Source organism: Gopherus flavomarginatus, chromosome 1 (assembly GCF_025201925.1).
Source record: "Gopherus flavomarginatus isolate rGopFla2 chromosome 1, rGopFla2.mat.asm, whole genome shotgun sequence".
NCBI classification, from domain to species: Eukaryota; Metazoa; Chordata; order Testudines; family Testudinidae; genus Gopherus; species Gopherus flavomarginatus.
In genome coordinates this window covers 366,284,503-366,302,869 of record NC_066617.1, presented here as the reverse complement: position 1 = coordinate 366,302,869, position 18,367 = coordinate 366,284,503, and the positions used below count along the sequence as shown (strand labels likewise).

The window sequence follows — 18,367 nt, the reverse complement described above, 5'->3', positions numbered from 1 at the left end:
TTGGCTCCTTTCGTCTGGTGTAGCCAGGTCAGGGGGGAGTGGTCAGTGTACAGAGTCAAGTGTCTCCCAAAGAGATATGGCTGTAGTTTCTTAAGGTCCAGGGGCAGCTCTAGGTATTTTGCCTCTCCAAGCACGGCAGGCAGGTTGCCTGCAGGAGGTCCCCGGTCCCGCAGATTCGGCGGCAGCCTGAGGGAGGTCCGCCAAAGCTGCGGGACCAGCAGACCCTCCTCAGGCATGCCGCCGAAGGCAACCTGCCTGCTGCCCTCGTGGCGACCGGCAGAGCGCCCCCCACGGCTTGCAGCCCTAGGCACACGCTTGGCGTGCTGGTGCCTGGAGCCGCCCCTGTTAAGGTCCCATAGCCAGGCATTCCTTCTCTATGGCCATGTAGTTTTGTTCCCGGGATAACAACTTCTTGCTCAAGTACACAATGGGATGTCTCTCCCCCTTTTAATCAACCTACATTATCACCACACCCAGCTCCGTGTCTGAGGCGTTGGTGAATACCATAAAGGGCTTGCCAAAGTCTGGGTTTACCAGAACTGGGCCATTGACCAGAGCCTCCTTCAGTGCCCAGAGAGCCTGCTGGCACTGCTTGGTCCAGACCACCTTGTCTGGCTTCCTCTTCTTACACAACTCTGTGATGGAGGCGGCTATGGAGCTAAAGTGTGGCACAAATCTTTGATAATACCCCGCCATCCCAATAAAGGCCTGGACCTCTTTTTGATCTGGGAGCGGGCCAGTCTCTGATCACCTCTACCTTGGCTCTCGCTTTAGGCAGCAACTCCTGTCATGATATAATTCCCCAATCTGAACCTTAGAGTCCAAAAGATGGGGTACCAGCATGAATTCCTCTAAGCTTAATTACCAGCTTAGATCTGATCAGCTGCCACCACCCAAAAATATAGTGTTTTGAGGCACTCTGGTCCCCCCAAAAATCTTCCCTGGGGACCCCAAGACCCATATTCCTTGAGTCTCACAACAAAGGGGAATAAACCATTTCCCCTCCCCCTCCTTTCTTCCTCCCAGATCTTTCCCGCCCTGGGTACACTAGGAGATCACCGTGATTCAAACTCCTTGAATCACAACACAGAGAAATCAGTTTTTTCCCCCCCCTACTCTCCCCCTCCCAGGCTTTCCCTCCCTGGGCTATTCTGGACAGATAGACAGATTCAAGCTCCGTGACTCTAAAACAAAGGGATTCCACCTTTCCCCCTCTCCCTTCTCTCTCACTGTCTCCCACCAATTCCCTGGTGAGTACAGACTCAATTCCCTTGAGCCTCAACAAGGGGAAAAAATCAAACAGGTCTTAAAGAGAAAAACTTTTAATAAAAAGAAAGAAAAAAAAAGTAAAAGTTGTCTCTGTAATTTAGATGGTAAATATTACAGGACTTTCAGCTTATAGACACTAGAGAGAAGCCTCCCCCCAGCAAAAATACAATTTAAAATACTTCCAGCAAAATACACATTTGCAAATAAAGAAAACAATCAAAAAGACTAAACCGCCTTCTACTGTTACTTACTATTTGAATAGAAAATGAGAGAGAGCCTGTAGGTATGTCTGGTTACCCTTTCAGAACCCAGAGAGAACAACAGACAAAGAAAACACACCAACAAAGACTTCCTTCCACCGAGATTTGAAAGTATCTTGTCTTCTGATTGGTCCTCTGGTCAGGTGGTCCAGGTTTACTGCTTGTAACCCTTTACAAGGTAAAAGAGACATTAACCCTTAACTATCTGTTTATGACAACTCCCCACCCGGTGGCCCAGGTAAGATACTTCAGCCATCCTCACCTTGCACTTCTCAGCTTTTATTGTCAGCCCAGCCTCCTGGAGTCGGTGTTTAACCGACTTGTTTAACTTGTTTAACCTGGGACACGTGGTCCTCCCAGGTCTGGCTAAAGACAGAGTTGTCATCAATGTACACCATGGCAAAACTCTCCATCCCCCGCAGTAGCTGATCCACCAGGCGCTGGAAGGTAGTAGGCGCCCCCTTGCAGCCAAAAGGCAGGGTCAGGAACTCATACAGCCCCAGCGGGTGATAAAGGCAGATTTCAGCCTGGCATCAGCATCCAGTGGTACTTGCCAGTAGCCCTTTGTAAGATCCGTGGTGATGAGGTACCGAGTGCCTCCCAGCTTGTCTAGGAGCTCATCAGGCCTAGGCATGGGGTAAGCATCAGATACAGTAATGGCATTAAGTTTCCTATAGTCCACACAGAACTGGATTCACCCGTCCTTTTTGGATACCAGCACCACAGGTGAGGCCCAAGGGTTGGAGGATGGCTGGATCACCCCCAAAGCCAGCATGTCACTGACCTCTCTTTCTAGGTCCTGAGCAGTTTTTCCTGTGACTCGGAAGGGGGAGCATTTTATAGGTGGATGCAATCTTGTCTCCACCCGGTGGACAGTCAGATTAGTGAGTCCAGGCTGGTTGGAAAACAGCTGTTGGTACGAATGCAGCACCACTCTGATTTCAGCTTTCTGGGCAGGGGTTAGCCAATCAGAGAGGGGAATTGTTTCCTTGGAGGAGCCAGCTCCTGTCTCAGGGAATAGATCTATTAAAGGGTCATCTCCCTGCTCCTCCCAATGTCCACACACAGCTAACACCACGTTCCCCCTTTCACAATATGGCTGCATCATATTAACATGGTTCACCCAGTGGCGGTGTGCCCGGTTAAACAGCTCAACCACATAGTTTACCTCATTTAGGTGCTTGTCCATCTTGAAAGGACCTTCCCAGGCGGCCTGTAGTTTGTTTCTTCTCACGGGGATGAGAACCATCACCTCATCTCCAGTGTTGTAGGTGCAAGACTTTCTCAGAAGGTCAAGACATACTCCACCACTGATTCTCCATTGGGAGTGGCCTTCCCCTCCCATTTGTCTCTCATCAGATCCAGGGGCCCCCTTATCCTTCTTCCATATAACAGTTCAAAAGGCGAAAACCCAAGAGACTCCTGGGGTACTTCCCTGTACGCTAACAGCAGGTGAGGTAAGTACTTGTCCCAGTCCTGCGGGTGCTGGTTCATAAAGGTTTTCAGCATCATCTTTAGAGTTCCATTGAACCTCTCCACCAGCCCATTGGACTAGGGGTGATATGCTGAGGCCCAGATGTGCCAGACCCCACATTTATCCTACAAGCACCAGAGCAGGGCTGACATGAAGTTGGATCCTTGGTCTGTCAAGTCTTCCTTGGGGAACCCCACTCAGCTGAAAATGGTCAGCAGTGCATGTGCCATGGTGTCTGCTTCAATAGAGGACAAGGCCACTGCTTCAGGGTAGTGGGTAGGGAAATCTACCACCACCAGAATGTATTTCTTCCCTGACCGGGTCGTCTTGCTGAAAGGCCACACTATGTCCATAGCCACCTTCTGAAAAGGCTCCTCTATAATGGGTAGAGGTCTCAAAACTGCTTTCCTCTTGTCCCAGGCCTTCCTCTGGCGGCGGTCACAGGATCGGCAATACTGTTGGACAGTATTAAAGACTCCAGGCCAGTAAAAATTCTGTAGCAGCCTCTGCCTGGTGCGCCGGATTCCCTGGCGTCCTGAGAGAGAAATGTCATGGGCCAGGTACAGTAGCTTGTGGCGATACTTCTGGGGGACCACTAGCTGCCTCCGGATCCCCCACGACTCCACTTTCCCTGGGGGAGCCCATTCTCAGTACAGGAACCCCTTATCCCACAGGAACCCCTCCTGGCAAACTCTCTCCATGGTCTGTACCGCACTGAGACCAGCCAGATCCCTTAGCTTTTGCAAGGAGGGATCTTTCTGCAACTCGGCCTGGAACTCAGCACCTGGGGAAGGGATGGGGACCTGCTCCCTCTCGCTGGCTGGGTCTGAAGCCGCAGCCCCTCTGATCCTTGTCCCTGGGCACTCCCTCCCCACAAGGGTAGGGTTCTGCGCCTCTGGTGAGGTATCCTTCCTGATTTCAGGGCATAGTGCCCCTCACTGGCTCAGGCTACAGGTCACAGCTAGGGTGTTCTGGGGATTGCCTGGCCAATCCTCTAGGTCACTCCCCATCAACTCATCAGTGGGCAAATGATGGTGCACCTCCCATGTCCTTGGGGCCCTCCTTGGCCCCTCCATTTCAGATGTACCCTCACCATGGGCACCTTGAATGGGGCCCCACCCACACATCAGGGTCAGGGAAGTATCGGGCACCACCTGATCTGGGGCTACCACCTCAGGCAGGGTCAGTATCCATTGACCTCAGCACCCATGTCCCAGTATCCATTGACCTTCCTCACATCCACCTGCAGGGGAACAAGGCACTCACTCTGCAGGGGCAGCCCCATGCCCACCCTGTAAACTGAGAACCTTGAGTCCGGAGCATCCAGCCCCCCAGGGGAGCTGGTCTGGGAAATTCCTCCCTCCTGAGCAGTTGATAAGCTGCCAGCCTCCCTTGCCTTGGAAGCCTGTCCCTCCTCCAGCTGGGTCCCTACCCAGTTAACCCTGTGTGGGTTTGGTCTGCTCAGTCTGTCCTTGAGCTTGGGGCACTGGTCCGTATGTGGCCTCTCTGCCCACAGTAATAAAAATTCATGTTCTTTTGTCCCCTTGAGCCAGTCAGTTGGTCCTGGTGCCGGTTGTTCCCCTTGAGAGGGGGTTCTCCACGTTCCCCCTTTGGGGGGTCCCAGGGTGACTCTCTCTCTGCACCATGGTAGGCTTATTCTTTTAGGACTCCTCTGTTCCACCTCCTGACCGGCTGTTCACAAACTCATCGGCCAGCTGCCCTGCACTCTGCAGGTCCTCTGGCTTTTTGTCCACCAACCATATCCTCAGGTAGGATGGGCAATGTTCATACAGGTGCTCCAGTACAATCAGTTTAACCATGTCCTCCTTAGTCTGGGCCCCATCTGCCCACTTGTGGACATATCCCTCCATTCGGAGGATCAGTTCCAGATATGTGACCTCAGGGGTTTTACACTGACGGAATTTTTTCCAGTACGCCTCAGGAGTCAACCCAAACTTGCATAGCAGGGCCTTTTTGAACAGTTCATAGTCCCCTGCCGCCACCCCTTCCATTTGGCTGCACATCCCCACAGCTTTGGGGTCCATTAAGGGGGTGAGAAACCGGAGCCTGTCTGCAGGGTCAACCCTGTGCAGCTCGCAGGCATTCTCAAAGGCCATCAGGAATTCACCTATGTCCTCCTCTTCCTTAAACTGGGACAGGATGCGCTTATCAAAGCTCCATGCAGTCCTGGCTCCTCCCTCACTCACCTCAGCAGGGGGCTCTCTGCTCCTCAGCCTTGCCAACTCCAGTTCATGCTGCCACTGTTTCTCCCGATCTTCCAGCTCTTTCAGTTTTATCTCCCTCTCCCATTCCAGCCACCTCAGCTCCAGTGATGGAGAGCTCCACCGTGAGGACCCCTGCTGGCCATGGGGGTCACAGTGCCTCCTGGGTTTTCCAGGCTCCTTATAGCCCCTCCCCTAGCCATAGGTAGGAGGAGCCTTGGAGTGCCCTCGGAAGTGGTCTAACCATTCCCAACCAGGACGGACATCAGTGCTGGTGCTGCATCTGCCGGGCTTCTTCCATCCAGGGCAGGGATCAGCTCCTCTGAGAGAGCCTCCTCCTCCAGCTGGGCAATCAGCTGTGCTTTGGTGCCCTTCCCTCTGCAAAGTTCCCTCTCCTTGCACATCTCTACAAGGTCCCTCTTAAGGAGATGGTTATACATCTTCCCACTGTTCCCAAGTTGTTGTGGACCTGCAGGCCCAGGGCCGGCTTTAGGCCTATTCCCCCAATTACCCCGAATTGGACCCTGTGCCTAAGAGGGCCCCACACCCAGTGAGAATTCCTTCCCTGCCTAGAGGTGCCTTTTTAATTTTTACTCACCTGGCGGCACTCCGGGGTCTTCAGTGGCACTTTGGTGGCGGATCCTTCGCTTGCTCTGGGTCTTGGGTAGCACTTTGGCAGCAGGTCCTTCAGTGCCGCCGAAGACCTGGAGCGAGTGACGGACCCGCTGCCGAAGTGCCACTGAAGACTCGGAGCACTGCCTGGTGAGTACAAGCCCCACGTGTTTTTTTTACGTGTGTTTTTTTTTAAGTCATCCCTGCCGGGGCCCCATCGAAACTCTTCGAATTGGGCCCCGCACTTCCTAAAGTCGGCCCTGTGCAGGCCTTTGTGCTCTCAGCTCCCCAGGGTTTCCAGGAAGAACCCTTACTGTGCCAGCCCTTCTCCAGGTCACGACCTCTCCCCCAAGGTCGAGCCGCAGACTCCTCCACCCCTGGAACTGCTCACTAGGGGGACCCCGTTCCTGCAACAGTCCTTCTCTCTCCCAGGGTCAAGCTGCAGACTCCTCCACCCCTGAATTCGCTCACCGTGGTCCCCAGGGGAACCCCGTTACTGCAACAGTCCGTCTTGCTGGTCACACCCTCCCAGGGGTTAAGCACAGCTCCTCTGCCTCCTGAAACCGCCCCTCTCTGAGCCCTCAGCACACCTGATTCACATTACTCCCCCTTTGTTTTACTGCTCCCTAGTCACTTACTGCAGAAAGCACCCTCCACGGGGTCAGTACATCCCACCACTGCCACCAGTTGTCACAGAGTGTGCGGGAGTCAGGGCCCTGCACTTCCCCACTTTCTGTGATTCACCGTGACTCTCAGCCAGCCAGTAAAACAAAGTTTATTAGACAACAGGAACACAGTTTAAAACAGAGCTTGTAGGGACAGAAAACAGGACTTCTCCGTCAGGTCCATCTTGGGGGGTGGGGAGCCAAGACCCAGCTTTTGGGCCTCCCCGTCTCCCCAGCCAGTTCCAAACCGAAACTTTAGCCATCTCACCCAGCCAACCTCTCAGCTCCTCCTCCAGCCTTTGTCCAGTTTCCCGGGCATAATGTGTCACCTGGCCCCAACCCCCTCCTGGGCTCAGGTTACAAAGGGCAGCAGCCATCCTTTATGTGCTGGCTGTCCAGTATCATCCCACAGTGAAGTCACCCCCATATTTCCCATCACCATCTAGTATTAGTGCAGACAGTAAACTAGTAAAACTCCCATGCAACATCACAGTGTTATAGGTGAGACTGCATTACATCAGGGTAGGAAGAGGAATCGCTTTTACCACTCCCCACCCCAGCTTCTTCACCCCCGCCCCCAGAGTTGCCATGCCAATCAGCTATTTGGCCTGACAAGCCTGGGAGTGAAGAGAAGCAGAGCTGAGCAGTGCGCTCATGGGAGGAGGCAGAAGCAGAGGTGAGCTGGGGCCGGGGAGGCTGCAGCAAGTAAGGGAGGGGTGGTGCAGAGAAACCACTCCTCGACCCAGCTCAGCTCCGCTCCACCTCCTCCTCCTCCCACAAGCACGCCGCTCAGTGCCATGTCTTCTCCCTCCCAGGCTTGCCGTGCAAAACAGCTGTTTTGCGCAGCAAGCCTGGGAGGGATGGGGGAGAAGCGGAGCTGCGGAGCGCTCGTGGAAGGAGGCAGAGGAGCAGAGCTGAGCTGGGTGAGGGGGCCCCAGGGAGAACCATAGCAAGTAACAGGGGGTGGGTGCAGAGGAACCACTTGCAGTAACACAAATTCAGATATAAAGAGGTAAATCAGCCTCATCCCCCGGAGCGCTGCTTTATTGTGTTATATCTGAATTTGCTTTATATCTGACCTCATTATATCGGTGTATAGAGGTGTACTCCCTACTCCATCACTCCTACTAAACATCATCTGCTGGGGATACACATTTTTAAATCAGCAGGCCTGGATAACTTGTATCCAAGAGTCCCAAAAGCGTTAGCTGAGGAGATCTCTGGCCCACTCATGTTAGATTTTAATAAATCTTGGAATATCAGGGAAATTCCAGAATATTGGCTGTTGTGCTAATATTCTAAAAGGGCACGTGGTACGTCCTGGGTAACTATAGGCTGGTTAGTCTATCAGTCCCAGGCAAATAACAGAAAAGCTGAGAGGAGGTCTGTTGATAAAGAATTAAAGGCTGGGTATTCTTGCCATTCAACCTGGTTTTATAGAAAATAGGTCTTGGTAAAGAAACCTGATTTCATTCTTGGGTGAGATTATAAATTTTGCTGCTCATGATAACTGGTTTGGCATAATAGTGTTAGATGTTAAACTAGGTTCGACGGGGACCAGTGTGCAAAGCCCACAGGTAAGTGTGGAACATGGAGGCCTGGGAGATGGGTCGGAAATAGGAGGGAGCCTGGGCTACAATGGCAGAGAGAAAGGAGGGTCAAGGCAAAACTGGGAGGCAAGATCAAACCAGTATCTCAAATGCCTATATACAAATGCGAGAAGTATGGGTAATAAGCAGGAAGAACTGGAAGTGCTAATAAATAAATACAACTATGACATTGTTGGCATCACCAAAACTTGGTGGGATAATACACACAACTGGAATGTTGGTGTGGATGGGTACAGCTTGCTCAGGGAGGATAGACAGGGGAAAAAGGGAGGAGGTGTTGCCTTATATACTAAAAATGTTAACTTCTGTGCCAGGAAAGATAATGGAGCAAGTAATTAAGGAAATCATCTGCAAACACTTGGAAGGTGGTAAGGTGATAGGGAATAGCCAGCATGGATTTGTAAAGAACAAATCGTGTCAAACCAATCTGATAGCTTTCTTTGATAGGATAACTAGTCTTGTGGATAAGGGAGAAGCGGTGGATGTGGTATACCTAGACTTTAGTAAGGCATTTGATACAGTCTCACATGATATTCTTATTGATAAACTAGGCGAATACAATTTAGATGGGGCTACTATAAGGTGGGTGCATAACAGGCTGGATAACCGTACTCAGAGAGTAGTTATTAATGGCTCCCAATCCTGCTGGAAAGGTATAACAAGTGGGGTTCCACAGGGGTCTGTTTTGGGACTGGATCTGTTCAATATCTTCATCAACGACTTAGATGTTGGCATAGAAAGTATGCTTATTAAGTTTGCAGACGATACCAAACTGGGAGGGATTGCAACTGCTTTGGAGGACAGTCTCATAATTCAAAATGATCTGGACAAATTGAAGAAATGGTCTGAGGTAAACAGGATGAAATTTAACAAAGACAAATGCAAAGAGCTCCACTTAGGAAGGAACAATCAGTTTCACACATACAGAATGGGAAGAAACTGTCTAGGAAGGAGTATGGCAGAAAGGGATCTAGGGATTATAGTGGACCACAAGCTAAATATGAGCCAACAATGTGATGCTGTTGCAAAAACAGCACATGTGACTCATTAACAGGTGTGTTATGAGCAAGACACGAGAAGTCATTCTTCCGCTCTACCCTTGCGCTGGTTAGGCCTCAACTGGAGTATTGTGTTCAGTTCTGGGCACCGCATTTCAAGAAAGATGTGGAGAAATTGGAGAGGGTCCAGAGAAGAGCAACAAGAATGATTAAAGGTCTTGAGAACATGACCTATGAAGGAAGGCTGAAAGAATTGGGTTTATTTAGTTTGGAAAAGAGAAGCCTGAGAGGGGACATGATAGCAGTTTTCAGGTATCTAAAAGGGTGTCATCAGGAGAAGGGAGAAAACTTGTTCACCTTAGCCTCCAATGATAGAACAAGAAGCAATGGGCTTAAACTGAAGCAAGGGAGATTTAGGTTGGACATTAGGAAAAAATTCCTAACTGTCAGGGTGGTTAAACATGGGAATACATTGCCTAGGGAGGTTGTGGAATCTCCATCTCTGGAGATATTTAAGAGTAGGTTAGATAAATGTCTATCAGGGCTGGTCTAGACAGTATTTGGTCCTGCCATGAGGGCAGCGGACTGGACTCGATGACCTCTCGAGGTCTCTTCCAGTCCTAGAATCTATGTATTTATGTCTCTAAGGCAAGTGACCTAGTCTTGTCCAACATACTGATAAAAAATCAGCACTAGACATAATGTCCTTATTTAACAGCATCTCGTTAGCTGATATATCACAAAAAGTAATTGTAAATGGGGACTCATCATCCAATGGGAGTGTTTGAAGTGAGGTCCTGTAGAGCAAAGTAGTATTCAATATCTTTATCAATGAGTTGGAAGACAATATAAAATCATTGCTCGTAAAATTTGCAGATGATACAATAATTGGTGGAGTGGTAAATAATGATAGATAGGGACAGGTCAGTTATACAGGTCAGAGTGATCTAGGTACTTGATAAGAGGGCTAATTTAAATAATGCATTTTAATACATATAAAACAACACAGAGCAAACTGTGTAGCTCACACTTACAAGCCGAGGGACTAGAATAGATAATAGGAGCAGGAAGTTGAATTGGCGAGACAATTACTGATACAGTTGTGACATTCTATACCTTGGGGGAGCGTCCTGTAACCCCCATATTCCTCATTTTATATAATCGTGATCTTGCCTTACAAGGCCTGTCCCACATGTATCACGGACAAGGTTGTGATCTGGTGAAGGTCATTTCTCTATCCATAGATGTGTATCGTTAATGCATATGATGGTATGAGAATTGTGTAGTATGGTGGTCACTAAAACATGCTGTAAGTTGGGGAATCAGCCAGATATCACCACCCCAGAGGCAACAGCAAGGAAAATAATCAGTGCCTGAGCAGGGTATCAGACAACCCATCAACAGCCATTGTCCAGCAAGGAAGCTACAGTGCAAAGACTCACCTACACGAGGCCACACCAGGGGAATTGCTCAACCTTGCTTGGAGAGACTCAGCAGTGCCCCCAGACATGCCTGGACTTGTGTGTTCCCCAAGCACATGGGAATGAGGGTATAAACAGAACAGAGCAGGCCCATGCTTCCCCTTTCTCCTGCCCCCACCTACGCTGCAAGCAACCAAGACACTCAGAAGAAAACTGAAGACTCCAACAGAGAAGACGGGCCCAGGTTTAAGGGACAAACTTGTATATTAAGCATAGGCGCTGACTCCTTGGGTGCTCCAGCGCTAGAGCACCCATAGGGAAAAATTGGTGGGTGCTGAGCACCTGCCGGCAGCCTCCCATCAGCTCCCGCTGTCGGGCCCCACTGATCAGTGCCTCCCCTTCCCTCCCTGTGCTTCCTGCAATCAGCTGTTTGGTGGCATTGGGGAGGCTCTGAGGGGGAAGGAGCAAAGATGTGGCGTGCTCAGGGGAGGGGGGAACTGGGCAGGAAGGGGGCTTGTGGGGTGAGGGTAGGCAGAGGTAGGGTGGGAGTGAGGTCTTGGGAGAAGAGGTGGAGTGGGGGCGGGGCCTGGGGCAGAGCCGGAGGTCTTTTGAAAGTCGGCACTTTTGAAAGTCAGTGCCTGTGATATTAAGGACAGCAATATCCAATGGGGTGAGAAAAACTGTTTAGTCTAGCCGTTGCCCAGTCTAATGGTTGAGAGTTTAGACAGTGTGCACTATTTTCTTTTGGTAACTAACTGACTTTTTGCCTAATGCTTATAGCCACTTGAAATTTAACTTTTGTCATCAATACATTTGTTTAACTGTTTATCTTTACCAGTGAGTTTGCCTGAAGTGTGTGGCAAATGTGCTCAGGTTTGCAAAGGCTGGTGTATGTCCACTTTCCATTGATGAAGTGGTGAACCAATTAATAAATCCGCACTGCTTGTCTTGAGCAGTGCAAGATGGGATATTCCTGACGTACAGTGCTGGGAGCTGGGGGGATTTGGCTCTGGTGCCTTTCCCTGTGCGATTCATGAGTGGCTCTGGGAGCATTCATGCAATCTAGCTGGGTGTGGGGCTCTACAGGCTGTTGTTCTCAGTGATCACAGCACCTGGAGGGGTTTGCTGCTGGTCACTAGCAAGGCACTGGGAGAGACAGCCCAGGCTGGAGAGAGTTAAGGGGGCACAGTGATCCCACAGTTCCAGGCTGCACTCTGGGGAATCCCATCACAATTGTGTTCAGTTCCAGTGTCCTCCTGATGGCTCAGTCTGGCTATTCAGAATATCCATTCACACGCCCTGCCCCTTGCTGGAATACATCAGCTGCCATGGTAGTGGTCAGGCTGTTACTGATTAGACTGATTAGACCCCATGCAGTCCCAGGACAGTCAGTGGCCAGGCAAGTGGGTAAACTATACCAGAATTGGACTTTTGATTTCATGAGTTAAAAATATCGTCTTCTGAGCAAATTTCATATGGAAGTGACTGAGACATCTAGACATGGGACTCCACAAACTGTCCTGTTACAAATTCACCTGGCAGATATACAGATTAAACCTATCTACTGTTTTAATTAAAATAGTTTGACTTAGTTCATTTCTTAGAAGTCTTTTACTGAAGTCATCAAAAATAGGTACAATAGCGTTAGTATGACAGGAATAAAAGCATTTATATATCAGGCACCAATTTTTAGCTCTGGCACTGTAAGACAAATCCCACCTGGAATAGAACTATGAGCTTCCATTTTGATCTACTCATTGATAACGTATAATCAAAGTTTGCCCAAACAGGTACCCGCGACACTCCCTCCATGTTCCTGGTTCCCTTTGGAATGCTGGCAGAATAGCAGGATGGCTTTGGATCTGGAAAGTCCCATCACCATTACATGTGTTAGAGAGAAAAAGTGAGTAACACAAATAAGACAACTGAGAAACCAGCAAACAGCTTCAGAGCAGCAACGTGGACCAGGATGACAGATCCTCTAAACAGTTAGGGCTCAGCTCACTGGGGAAGGCCAGGCTGCCTCTGGTAACTGTTAATAGGAAAAAGCAGATCAGACAATTGATAGGAAATTATTTCACACTGACAGAGATCCTTAAAGCTGGACACAGGTGTCCTTCCCAGCAGCTACTGGAACCTGCTTATTGCAGAGAGACATTAATCCATTTCCCCACAGCAGGACACTCCAGCCTGTGACATTCACCTCACTGCTGAGATATTTCATCTGCTTCCTCCCTCCTCAGCCTGCTTGTTCCTTCAGTATCAATCACTGGTGAGCACGTTTCCCCCACGACAGTCCCAGAGGCTCAGATTTGGAGCTTGTTGTCTCCTGCATAAATGTATTCCAGTTATGAATAATAAAGGACATGAGTCTGAAACATTGGCCACAGACACTAGTAACACCATTTCTGTTTGTTTGTTGGTTTGTTTTTACTGGCTTTAGGGGGAAATGTAGAGCTGGGCAGAGAAGGGGCAGTCTGTGTGCCCTTAGGGCGGCAGGCACATTTCTGCGGTGGCAGCAATTCGGCGGCAGCTTCTATGTTTAGCTGAAGCAGCCACGGACAGCTTAACATAGAAGCTGCCACCGAATTGCCGCCACCGCGGAAACGCGCCTACCACCCTAACGGCACACGGATGCCCCCACTGTCCACAGCGGCAATTCGGCGCGCTGCTTGGGGGCAAAACAACAGGGACTGCCACCCCTTGCAGATTGCCGCCCCAAGCACCAGCTTGGAATGCTGGTGCCTGGAGCCGGCCCTAACTGGAAGTCCTGGGTCTATGACTCCCATGCAACCCACCAGCCAAGCTGCCAAGGAGTCAGGTTGGTGAGCTGGCCAGAACCCAGGGAGCGTTCTGACAGAACAGTGTCAAAATCAAACCACCTCTGCAAAAGGTTTAGAGTTTGATGATTTGTCAAATTCCAACAAGAAAATATTTTGTTGAGATTTTTCTGACTTGCTCTGGTAAAATAGTCCTGTTTATGTTTAGTCCTTTGGGAGGATGTAGTTCCACTGGGGCTAGAATGGGTCTAGTTATGAGAGGAGGGGGATGGAGACACACTTGTGGTGCTGGGTTAGGGGACGTGTTTCAGCTTATAGTTCAGAACACTGAAGATGAACCTTTAGTGCTCTCAGGGGTTATTCTCCTTTAATTTTCTTTTCTGAAATCAACTCTGCCTGGAATTGAGTCAGACGGGAAGGTGCTCAGATACCAGTCATGAGCTCCCTACAAGAACCTGGATAAACCATGAGATCTTGCGTGACCTACAAAATAAAAAGGCGTCATATAAAAAATGGAAACTAGGTCAGATCACGAAGGATGAATATAGGCAAATAACACAGGAATGCAGAGGCAAGATTAGAAAGGCAAAGGCACAAAATGAACTCAAACTAGCTATGGGAATAAAGGGAAACAAGAAGACTTTTTATCAATACATTAGAAGCAAGAGGAAGACCAAGGACAGGATAGGCCCACTGCTCAGTGAGGAGGGGGAAACAGTAATGGGAGACTTGGAAATGGCAGAGATGCTTAATGACTTCTTTGTTTCTGTCTTCACTGAGAAGTCTGAAGGAATGTCTAATATAGTGAATGCTTACGGGAAGAGGGTAGGTTTAGAAGAGAAAATAAGAAAAGAGCAAGTAAAAAATCACTTAGAAAAGTTAGATGCCTGCAAGTCACCAGGGCCTGATGAAATGCATCCTAGAATACTCAAGGAGTTAATAGAGGAGGTATCTGAGCCTCTAGCTATTATCTTTGGGAAATCATGGGAGACGGGGGAGATTCCAGAAGACTGGAAGGGGGCAAATATAGTGCCCATCTACAAAAAGGGAAATAAAAACAACCCAGGAAACTACAGACCAGTTAGTTTAACTTCTGTACCAGGGAAGATAATGGAGCAGGTAATTAAAGAAATCATCTGCAAACACTTGGAAGGTGGTAAGGTGATAGGGAATAGCCAGCATGGATTTGTAAAGAACAAATCGTGTCAAACTAATCTGATAACATTCTTTGATAGGATAACGAGCCTCGTGGATAAGGGAGAAGCGGTGGATGTGATATACCTGGACTTTAGTAAGGCATTTGATACGGTCTCACATGATATTCTTATAGATAAACTAGGAAAGTACAATTTAGATGGGGCTACTATAAGGTGGGTGCATAACTGGCTGGATAACCATACTCAGAGAGTAGTTATTAATGTCTCCCAATCCTGCTGGAAAGGTATAACAAGTGGGGTTCTGCAGAGGTCTGTTTTGGGACCGGCTCTGTTCAATATCTTCATCAACAATTTAGATGTTGGCATAGACAGTATGCTTATTAAGTTTGCGGACGATACCAAACTGGGAGGGATTGCAACTGCTTTGGAGGACAGGGTTAAAATTCAAAATGATCTGGACAAATTGGAGAAATGATCTGAGGTAAACAGGAGGAAGTTCAATAAAGATAAATGCAAAGTGCTCCACTTAGGAAGGAACAATCTGTTTCACACATACAGAATGGGAAGAGACTGTTTAGGAAGGAGTATGGCAGAAAGAGATCTAGGGGTCATAGTAGACCACAAGCTTAATATGAGTCAACAGTGTGATACTGTTGCAAAAAAAGCAAACGTGATTCTGGGATGCATTAACAGGTGTGTTGTAAACAAGACACGAGAAGTCATTCTTCCGCTTTACTTGCGCTGGTTAGGCCTCAACTGGAGTATTGTGTCCAGTTCTGGGCACCGCATTTCAAGAAAGATGTGGAGAAATTGGAGAGGGTCCAGAGAAGAGCAACAAGAATGATTAAAGGTCTTGAGAACATGACCTATGAAGGAAGGCTGAAGGAATTGGGTTTGTTTAGTTTGGAAAAGAGAAGACTGAGAGGGGACATGATAGCAGTTTTCAGGTATCTAAAAGGGTGTCATCAGGAGGAGGGAGAAAACTTGTTCACCTTAGCCTCCAATGATAGAACAAGAAGCAATGGGCTTAAACTGCAGCAAGGGAGATTTAGGTTGGACATTAGGAAAAAGTTCCTAACTGTCAGGGTAGTTAAACAGTGGAATAGATTGCCTAGGGAAGTTGTGGAATCTCCATCTCTGGAGATATTTAAGAGTAGGTTAGATAAATGTCTATTAGGGATGGTCTAGACAGTATTTGGTCCTACCATGAGGGCAGGGGACTGGACTCGATGACCTCTCGAGGTCCCTTCCAGTCCTAGAGTCTATGAGTCTATAAATAGACAGAACGTGCAGTTAACCCCACTTATTTCTCAACTGGTTTCATGTGACATGTTTGCCTGGTGGGGTTGCTCTCTGCCCTGCACTTCAATACAGAGGGCAAGACATTTTCAAAACAATGAAAACAAAAATTTTCTTTCTTACCAGAGTGGTAAACACATGTTTGGGTCTTCTCTCCTACAGTACAAACAGAGAGAGTTAAGGAAATGAGATCTGTCCAGTCAGAACTTTCAACTCCATTCTACTATTTCCAAAGAAACATAGGAACCATCAGACTGGATCTAGCCTGGTATCCTGTCCCTGATTGAGGTCAGACCCATCTGTATCAGAAAGGTGCAAGAAACCCCAGTGGGGAATAACATACACATAGAGGAAATTACTTCCCCCTGTCCTGGCAGTTAGTGACTGTCTTTTGTCCCCAGGTCTAAAGATTTATTGCCCTTTTAAAAACAATTAGTTTATCCTATGTAACATAACTGTGGAGATTCTAACTGTCTATATCAATGGCTAATTCTTTTTTTTTTAATTTTTATTTTTTTTAAGTCTACTGAGCTCTTGGAGTCATGGAAATGTTGTGCAATGAGTTCCACAAGTTAACCCTGCATTTTGTACAACAGGGCACATACCCTTTTACTAGTTGAAATACATTGCCTTTGGTTTATTCTTGTTTTGAGAAAGTGGTAAATTATACGCTGCCATTTCCCCATCTCAGTTATTGTTTTGTATATCTCCATCGTGTTTCCTTTTATGGCTTTTCTCTTAGCTCAATCATCCCAATCTCTCCCATAGAAACCTCTCCAGACCTCTGGTCATTTTCACCCCTTGTCTCTGAACTCTTTCTCCACCCCCACCTGCCCCAATAAATCTTTTAGAGCTCGGTGATCAGACCCAAACCTAGTATCCCAGGGAAGAGTGACCCTTGATTCATGTTCTAATTAAGGCTGCGAGTCTGTCCCGGAGGTCATGGAAGTCACGGATCCTGTGACTTCTGCACCTGGTAGGTGCGACTGACCCCAGGGCCACCTGAGCAGTTCGGAAGGCTCCGGTGCCAGCCACACTGCCCTTCCCCCACGGCACTGGTCCTGGGGCAGCGGGGCCACCCCCCGCCAGCAGCAGCAGTGACTGTTCTGGGCTGCCCCCTCCTCTCTTCCCCGCTCCCCCAGCACCAGTGGGAGGCCCAGAGGCCCTTCCCCCAGCAGGTGCCACAGAGCCCCTGAGAACACCCAACATTTAGTCTGGGGTATATGGTACTAGTCATGGACAGGTCCAGCAGCGTATTATCACCTAGGGTCGCAAATTTATAATAGCAGCATTTTTGTAATCGCTGCATCAGTGACACCGTGATTCTACCAATCATAGCGCGTATTGAAACCACCAATGACGGTGCGATGCCATTTAGTAAACATACTCGCAAGAATCCTAAACATTAATAATATGACCTGAAGGAAGAAATTAAGTGGTTCTCAGTTTTGGATCCATGCGCAGTCCCGCGCTGTAAGCAAAATTGCACTATACAGATGTGTGTTCTAGCGAGGGTCCGCTGTACTTGTCATTTTATTTATAATAACAACTTGTAAATGTTCAATTATTCTAATGATATTTAGATTCATTTTAGTTCAAATGAATTTGTAAAAAAACTAAAACAAGTTCGTATGGGGCTGGGAGTGGCAATTATTTCAGGGCCTAGGGTGGCAAAATCATTAATCCGCCAATTTTAAATCTTGAAATTTTGTTTCTTGCCTGTGACTTATCCATGACTTTTACTTAAAAAAAAACATGACTAGTTATTAATATCTTCACATTATTTTCCAGCCCATCATTCCAGGTGCATGGTAATGTTTTGTTTGCTTTATAGACTTTGCAGCACGTTGAACAGGGGTTTGCATTGAGATTTGCACTGAAGTCGCCACAATGATGGCCAGGTCTCTTTCTGATTTGATACAGCTCATTAACAATCCAGTGAAATTATCTCTCACAATGTACGTTATCTTGAATGTGTGTCAGCGATTTTCACCTGATGTTGCGTTGTCCATTCACCCAACTTGGTTAGATAATAATATAATATATGGAGATATACCGATCTCGTAGAACTGGAAGGGACCCCAAAAGGTCATCAAGTCCAGCCCCCTGCCTTTACTGGCAGGACCACATACTGATTTTGCCCCATATCTCTAAGTGGCCACCTCAAGGGCTGAATTCATAACCCTGGGTTTAGCAGGCCAGTGCTCAAACCACTGAGCTATTCCTCCCTCCTTCTTGCTGAAGTTCTTCACCATCGTCCCTAGCCATGACTGCCCCAAATAATGTGTCATCTGCACACTAGGCCACCCCACTGCTCCCTTTTCCACAGCCTATGCATTTGCTGTGCCGTGTCTGAGGAGCCACAGCTGCTCAGCCAGGGCTCCTATGGACTCTGTACGGAGCATGTGTGTGTTGAAGACTCACAGTGATTTGGGACCTTCACCTGTCTTCCTAGTGTTCCCATCACCATGATGTCTAGGCACCTTCTCTTTCCTCAGTGAGTGCTTGGGACTCAGTGTCCACCCACCCCAGCCCGAGGCCTCTCTAGCAGCAAGAGTCGTGGCAGTCTGTCTCCCCCAATCCTGGTGGCAAGTCCCCAT

The 18,367-nt window shown here is 48.3% G+C and overlaps 2 protein-coding genes across 7 annotated transcripts in view; one reads left to right on the top strand and one right to left on the bottom strand.

The window, feature by feature from the left end:
• LOC127044971 (ecto-ADP-ribosyltransferase 5-like) overlaps positions 1-18,367 on the bottom strand; it is a 74,357-nt gene that overhangs the window by 23,543 nt on the left and 32,447 nt on the right. For all 6 annotated transcript variants that reach the window (XM_050940692.1, XM_050940785.1, XM_050940884.1 and 3 more), the window contains one exon: positions 15,891-15,923. In XM_050940692.1, the coding sequence (XP_050796649.1) occupies positions 15,891-15,923 (33 nt within the window). The remainder of the gene's footprint in view (positions 1-15,890; positions 15,924-18,367) is intronic.
• Positions 1-18,367, top strand: part of LOC127033113 (ecto-ADP-ribosyltransferase 5-like) — a 95,726-nt gene that overhangs the window by 57,825 nt on the left and 19,534 nt on the right. The gene's annotated exons all lie outside the window — the stretch shown is intronic.